The 8,181-nt window shown below is 39.7% G+C and overlaps 1 protein-coding gene and 1 non-coding gene across 2 annotated transcripts; one reads left to right on the top strand and one right to left on the bottom strand.

Moving 5' to 3' along the window:
- The first annotated feature begins 2,656 nt into the window (after positions 1-2,656).
- On the top strand, positions 2,657-2,763 carry LOC127124010 (small nucleolar RNA R71). Its single transcript, XR_007803655.1, has one exon. It is a non-coding gene; the product is annotated as a small nucleolar RNA R71 (small nucleolar RNA).
- Positions 2,764-7,208: 4,445 nt separating this feature from the next.
- On the bottom strand, positions 7,209-7,976 carry LOC127123059 (uncharacterized). Its single transcript, XM_051053320.1, has one exon. It carries the CDS (start codon positions 7,974-7,976, stop codon positions 7,209-7,211), a length of 768 nt encoding a protein of 255 aa, XP_050909277.1.
- Positions 7,977-8,181: the final 205 nt, after the last annotated feature.

Here is an 8,181-nt window from a genome sequence, read left to right on the forward strand (position 1 = left end):
AAAACAATTCCTTCTTGTACCATAAAGTGGCATTTTTCCCAATTAAGTACTAGGTTTACTTTTACACATCGCTCTAGAACTTTCTCTAGGTTTTCAAGACATTCTTCAAAGCTTTGTCCGCATACGGAAAAGTCATCCATAAATACTTCCATGATGTTTTCTAGAAAATCGGCGAATATTGCCATCATGCATCTTTGGAAAGTTGCAGGAGCATTACACAAGCCAAACGACATTCGTCTATAAGCGAAGGTACCAAAAGGGCACGTGAACGTTGTCTTTTCTTGGTCATCAGGGTGAATTGGTATTTGAAAGAAACCTGAGTAACCGTCTAGATAGCAGAAATGTGAATGTTTTGCTAATCGTTCTAACATTTGGTCAATGAATGGTAAAGGGAAATGATCTTTTCGGGTTGCTTTGTTTAGTTTCCTATAGTCAATGCACATTCTCCATCCCGATTCGATTCGTTTGATTATAGTTTCTCCTTTTTCATTTTCAATGACTGTTATACCTCCTTTCTTTGGTACTACGTGTACAGGACTAACCCATTTGCTATCAGATATAGGATATATGATACCTGCCTCTAATAACTTGGTTATTTCCTTCTTCGCTACCTCACTCAGGATCGGGTTTAGTCTCCTCTGGTGTTCCCTAGAAGTTTTACAGTCTTCTTCTAACATGATGCGGTGCATACAAATAGAAGGACTTATTCCTTTAAGATTGGTGATGTTGTAACCTAGTGCGGTTGGATATTTTCTTAAGATATGCAGGAGTTTTTCTGTTTCGAGTGTTCCTAGGTCAGCATTAACTATCACTGGTCGTTCAAGCTCTAAGTCTAGGAATTCATATCTCAGATTCTTGGGAAGTGTTTTCAGGTCTAAGGTTGGTTTCTTGAGTTATTGCTAAACATTGGTTAAGTTTTTCTTCTACAAGGTAGTCAGATGATTTGTCTTTTTCTAACTCCGTTTCTTTTATGCATTCATCGATGATATCCATGAAGTAACATGTATCTTCTATTGCAGGTGCTTTCAAAAATTGGGAAAGGATGAACTCAATTTTCTCTTATCCTACTTCGAAAGTGAGTCGTCCTCGTTTTACGTCTATGATTGCACCGGCGGTTGCTAAGAACGGTCTTCCCAGTATAATGGGTGTAACTTCATCTTCTCTAATATCCATAATTATAAAATCAGTTGGAATGTAGAATTGACCTATGCGCACTGGAACGTTTTCAAGAATTCCTACAGGATATTTTACGGAATGATCTGCTAGTTGCACAGACATTTTAGTTGGTCTTAATTCTCCCATTTCAAGTCTCTTGCATATGGATAAAGGCATAACACTAATACCGGCTCCTAAATCGCATAAGGCTTTGTCTATGACAAGTTTTCCTATGTGACAAGGTATAGAGAAACTACCTGGGTCTTTAAGTTTAGGAGGCATATTCTGTATTATAGCGCTACATTCAGCAGTAAGTGTAACGGTTTCGCTATCTTCAAGTTTCCTTTTATTAGAAAGAATTTCTTTTAAAAACTTGGCATATGAGGGCATCTGCGTAATAGCTTCTGTAAACGGAATAGTGACGTTTAATTGTTTTAGTAGGTTGACAAATTTTTTAAATTGGCCCGCATCTTTGGTTTTAACAAGCCTTTGAGGGTAAGGGATAGGTGGTTTATAAGGTAGTGGAGGTACATAAGGTTCCTTCTTTTCTACGGTTTCCTTATTACTCTCTGCCTTTTCCTTAGGTTCACTTTCCTCAGTTGACCTTTCAGAGTTTTGGTTTTCTATCCTTGGGTCAGACGGTCCTTCCACTTCCGTTCCACTTCTCAGTATAATTGCATGAGCGTGGCTTCTTGGGTTAGGTTGGGGTTGGCCAGGAAATGTACCAGTTGGGGCAGCAGTAGGCGCTTGTTGTTGAGCTACTTGTGATATTTGCGTTTCCAACATTTTGTTATGAGTAGCCAGGGCATCTACTTTACTTGCTAGCTGTTTAATTTGTTCGCCAGTGTGTACATTCTGGTTTAAGAAATCTTTATTGGTTTGCTGTTGAGAAGCTATAAAGTTCTCCATCATGATTTCCAAGTTGGATTTCCTAGGGGCGTTATTGTTAGGTGTAGATGGGGTCGGCTTCTGATATCCCGGAGGTATAGCTGGGGCTTGATTTGGAGATTGTCCAGGTGCGTATAGAGCATTATTACTCTTATATGAAAAATTTGGATGATTCTTCCAATTTGAGTTATAGGTATGCGAATAGGGGCTTCCTTGAGCATAGTTTACTTGCTCCGCTTGGATTCCTGTTAGGAGTTGACAATCTGCAGGAGTGTGACCTTGGATTCCACAGACTTCGCAATTCTGAGTTATGGCAACTACTGTGGCTGGAGGTGATACATTTAAACTTTCAATTTTCTGGACCAGAGCATCCACTTTTGCATTAACATGATCAAGGTTACTTATCTCGTACATGCCAGTTTTCGTTTGAGGTTTTTCCACCATTGTTCGTTTGGTTCCCCACTGATAGTGGTTTTGAGCCATGCTTTCGATAAGTTGGTAAGCGTCTGCATAAGGTTTATTCATTAGCGCGCCACCAGCGGCGGCATCTATTGTTAACCTCGTGTTGTACAGGAGACCATTATAGAATGTATGAATTACTAACCAGTCTTCTAAACCATGGTGTGGACAAAGTCTCATCATGTCTTTGTATCTTTCCCATGCTTCGAAAAGAGACTCGTTATCTTTCTGTTTAAATCCATTTATTTGGGCTCTTAACATAGCTGTTTTGCTTGGCGGAAAATATCGAGCAAGAAAAACTTTCTTCAACTCGTTCCATGTGGTGACTGAGTTAGAAGAAAGAGATTGAAGCCATCTTCTAGCGCTATCTCTTAGTGAGAAAGGAAAAAGACGAAGTCGAATTGCCTCTGAAGTGACACCATTAGCTTTAACAGTATCAGCGTATTGGACAAATACGGATAAATGAAGGTTAGGATCCTCGGTAGGATTCCCAGAGAATTGGTTCTGTTGCACTGCCTGCAACAGTGAAGGTTTGAGTTCAAAGTTGTTTGCTTCGATTGCGGGCGGAGCAATACTTGAATGCGGTTCATCTTACGATGGAGCGGCGTAATCTCTAAGAGCACGAGCTGGTTCTGCCATCTCGGGTATCGAAGGGAAAATATTTTTGAAATCAGGAAGTTCTACAGGAGATAGATTGTTTGCAGCACGATATTCCCGAATTCGTCGTAAGACTCGGAGATATAGTTCGATATCGTTGATTCGTAAGTAGAGCGGTTCGCCTTGAGAGCGAGTGCGTGGCATACAAATCAACGAAAGAAAGAAAAGAAAAAGAAAAGCCTTAGTCTCTACAGCGTAACAGGAGAGTTACGATATCGACTAAATAAAAGTCCCCGACAACGGCGCCAAAAACTTGATCGCGACTTTATGAGTCGAATTTGGGGTACAAACTGCAAGTGCACAGTTCTATCGCGTAGTTTTAAAAGATATCGATCTCACAGGGACTTATGAATCGATATACCGTTATCTAAGGTTACTTCGTAAAGCTAAGGCGGGTAATGCTTTGATTGTTTGGGGGAAAAGGCTAAAACTAAAATAAGATCTAAAATTAATATCTAATAAGCGGATATCGGTATGTAATTCGTCGTAATTAGGGAATCAATTCTTTATTGGTCTCTTGGTTTTAAAATGAATCTTTTCAGTTGACGCTATTGGTTAAAAGTTTTATCTCAAACTCTCGCTCTGTTGAATAAACTATGATTTTATATTAACGTAGCTGTCACTTATAGTTAAGTCAAAAACCACTTTTTGAAAACAGTAGAATCCGTAGAAACTCTTTTTAAGAAAACACTAATCGTTTAAACACCCTTATCTCAAACTCTCGCTCTGTTGACTTAGGTTATATAATTAAACTCAAATGCTTAACTCTCGCCCTCACATTCAATCTTTAAAAATACTTTTTGAAAAAGGTTAGAATTTAATTAACTCTAAAAATTGCTCTCGCCCTGATCTAGAATTAATGTCCAATTTACACTGTCCAGTCAAAACCTCAAACTCTCGCTCTATTGATTTTAACTTCTTTATGTCTTTTACTTTCGTACAAAAACTTTGTTATTAAACCTGTAAATTGAGACCGTAAAAAGAGTGATTTTAATTTTAAACTTAATTAAACCAACTTAGTTTTGATTCCTTCATTCCGCTTACTTTACATACCGATACCTAAATAAATCATCCAGACATGCTAAACAGACTTAAATAAATAACATGCATAAACAGATTCATTACAGGCAAGCAGCAAAAATTAATAATAAAAACAAGCATATATAAATTCAACAAATAAATAAATAACCTGAATAATTAAATAGCAGTCTTGAACACTCCACCACAGACCGGTTGGATTTGTTCTTGAGTTCTTCAATCAGGCAGAAAAATAAAACGAAGGAAAAAAAAAACTAGATTCTAACGTAAGGTTAGATCCGGTAAAAGGTACACAATAGTTTCCGGTGTAGAAACTATTGTGCGAAAAATTAATTAAGAGCTGGAAAAGAAAATAGAATTGCAAAAGGAAAACAATATAAAAATTTGTCAAAGTAATACTGTAAAAATATGCCTAAGCTGCTGGAAAAAGAAAGAATACGAAAACGACAAAAATCTGGAAAAAGGCGTGGAACCCTGAGCTTTCCAAAAAGCTACTATTTATATGCCACCTCCCGCAACTGCTTCCGCGTCAAAAAGTCTTCAACGTGCAGAATAGTTGGGCGTGGAAATAGGGCTCAACTCTCTCTCAACGTCTCTGAAGCGTTCCTTGTGCCTCAAATATAGGGGAATGGTGTGACGTCCGTCACACCATGTGTGACGCTCGTCACACAAGTGCATATAGCGTGACGCTCGTCACAACCTCTGTGACGCTCGTCACAGGCACAACGCCTGTGCCTTCTTTGGGCTGGGCTTGGCTTTTGCTATTTGTTTCCAGAAACTTCTTTTTACACCTCTTTTTCTTCCTTTTTTTACTTTTGCTTCAAATAGATACCTGAGATAAATAGGAAGGAAATACCGCGTAATATCTGATAAAATGAAATAATTTAAAGTAAATAATAATATAATTTAATTGAATTAAGTCCTAAAATGTGATATAATTTCGTGTTATCAGTCTGTTAATTCCACAGGCACCTGTTCGTCAGGGGGTTTTTGTTTAAATTTCTCCCCAGGTCCTGCATTATAAATTTCACCATATGTGGCTTCGTCAGCCATGTTAGTTATCTCGACTTCGAGAGCCGCTTTTCTTTTGTTCTCAGCCATGTAGGCCGAGATCTTTTCCAAAAAAGAAGACTCAGAAATAATCCAGGTATTCATCCCAGCCTATTGGTCGTACTTCAGATGATTCCCCTTCTTCTGGGTCCCCCATAATTTCCCTATCCCACTGAAAGCCATTGGGATGTAGAGTCAAGAAATACAAAGCATTTTTATTTGGGGAGTAGATGTCTTCAGCTGGGTGGCATGGTCCTATATGAGCCAAGTTCCTGTCGAAGTTCTTCTTATCTACATGGTTCACTTCCTCCATGAAGTAACTTGGGCCAGCTTCAACATTTTCTACTACACCATCTTCTCTACATATGGATACCCTCTGATGCATGGTCGAAGGAACTACCCATATTCCATGGATACATTCCCTTCCTAGCAGCAAGTTGTAATTCGCCTTCGCAGGTAACACCATGAACATTGTTGGTCTTGTGATTGATCCAACAGTCAGATCTACTTGTATGACACCCAGAGTCTGCCCTGTCTTACCCTCATAGTTCGAAAATACCATATTGTGAGGTTTAACATCAGTATCGAACATACCTATCTTTTTTAACATGAACTGAGGCATCAGATTGACTGCTGCTCCTCTCTCCACCAGAACTTTGTTCACCCCCACATGTTCAACTTTAGCTCTAATGTATAGGGGCTTGAGATGGTTCTGCTTCCCTTGGTGAGGCCTTTCAAAAAGAGCATTCTACTCTTCGACATCGTCGTTGTTGAGAACATAGTAACACACAGGTTTATGCTTCGCCATCTCCATAGCATATGCTTCCTCATTGTCTTTAATCTTCGTCTCTTGATTATATTCGTATGGCAGAACTGATACCACATTGCAATTTATATTAACAGATGAGACTTCGTCGGACTCAAAGTCATCAGTGAGCATTTCTTCCTCCCTTATTTGTTCCTCCTGAACTTTCTGATTTGTGTTTTTGTTTTCAGATGAAAACAACATCCTTCCTACAGGGGGTTTGGTTGAATTTTTAACATTTGAAGGGACCTTGATGTTGCTGGATTCTCCAATCTCCCTCGAAGTCATCTCTCTTTCAGCCTTCCTCAACCTCTGATGTCTTCTCCACTGGGACCTTGACATGGGATTCTTTCCTTTGTAGTTCCCCAGTCTGATAGCCTCTCTCTTAGATGCCTAAAATTGTTTTCTATAAGCCCAGAGGTTCTTCCTCCATCCTTAAAACTTTTCCACTTTCCCTTCTTCGACCCCACCTGAGTCCATTTATCCTCAGGGACTTCTGCCGGAAGCTTAAACGTAACTCTTTTCGTCCTTGGGTGAGGGATGTCTTGCCTCATAGGAACTCCCCTCTTGTCGAATATGTACATATTCGAGTTACCTCCGTGTCCATCCCAACCTTGGTTAGATGGAATTCTCTCGAACGCTTCAGCCAATTCCCTATTGTAAACTGCCCCACATCGGGGACACATCAAGCATTCTATTTCGTACTTGTAGCAACGCACAATAAAACCAAGAAGGCCTTCTCCAGGATTGGGATACATCTTCAGTAGTTGGCTTTCCTTTCTCCAATTTCTCTCAGTCTTAGTTCGTTGCCATCTTTCATTGTCCTCAGCCACCCTTCGACACATCATGATGCTACACCTTGGGCACAACAACATGTCAGAATTTCTTTTGTGACACCTCCAAAGGTATTCACGTAGGCTCTCATTGGCTTTGGGATAGCCAAACTGCATTCCCTCTTGCTCTATCTTCAGACACCTCTCCACTTCCTCCATCTCTTGGGGGGGGGGGGGGGAGGTTGGTTCAGATCCACCATGTTGACACCTATATTGGCGCCATCAGCGATTGAAATTTCCTCAAATTTCTTCCTTAGACCCTCAGTAGCCTCAGTTGCCTTCCCATTAAGACCTTCAGTGGCCTTTTGTTCGACATCAGCAACCTATTCACCTTCGACATAAATTCCAAAGGGAACACCATTATTTAGGCCATCAGTAGCCTGCTTTCCAACTAGCACATAGCCTTCAGTTCGTGTTTCCTTCACAACCTCCACTTCCACCATGTCAATCATGTTGATTTCGACAGGTTCAACATAATTTTTGTCAGCAATGTTGAGGGGGTCAGCGTCAACCTTCATCTGGTTTCTCCCCCTGTCACCGAACTTGAGGCGGCCATCCTTAATTGCATTCTGAATAAGATCCCTGAAACGAAAGCATCGTGAGGTTTTATGGCCTAAAAAATTGTGATATTTATAAAAACCTCTTTTCTTCCATTGTTCTAACGGAGGAATTTTTCTATTAGGAGGCACTATCATTTGGCCATCTTTTACTAATAAATCGAAGATTTCATCACATTTGGTAACATCAAATGTGTAAGTCTTTTTTGGAAATCTATCATTCTTTTCAGTTTTGACAGGGTTCCTGCCATTCGAAGGTGTAAGTAATTTACAAGCATAAGGTGGTGCTTCTTTTAATTCAGCCAAATCTACTTCGAATTCCTCGAGACCATAAGGGTCATTAGAGATTTCAGACTCCTCATCTTCGACTTCGACATAAGCAACCCTTTCTTTCTTATAATTCTTATTCGCTTTGGCCTTTTCAGCTTTTAAACGTTCGACCTGTCGAACCCTGTCTGCTAATTGGGCCATATCTCTTAGATACTGGGTATCTAACTTTTTCCTAATGGAATAGTCTAACCCTCCAGCGGCCATTTCGACCTATTCATGTTCAGGCACTACTGTAAAGCATCTAGATTTCAACAAACGGAACCTATTCAGATAATCATCTATAGGTTCAGTGAATTTTCTTTTAATATTGGCTAATTCCTTAAGACTTATCTTAGTTTGGCCCATGTATAATTGTTCATGAAATAATATCTCCAAATAAGGCCAAGTATCTAAGGAATTTGGTGGCAAA

Source organism: Lathyrus oleraceus, chromosome 2, assembly GCF_024323335.1.
Source record: "Lathyrus oleraceus cultivar Zhongwan6 chromosome 2, CAAS_Psat_ZW6_1.0, whole genome shotgun sequence".
NCBI lineage: Eukaryota > Viridiplantae > Streptophyta > Magnoliopsida > Fabales > Fabaceae > Lathyrus > Lathyrus oleraceus.

Bases quoted from the DNA above. Each gene is read 5' to 3' on its own strand.
- LOC127123059 (XM_051053320.1), bottom strand. From the start codon at position 7,976: ATGGCCGCTGGAGGGTTAGACTATTCCATTAGGAAAAAGTTAGATACC.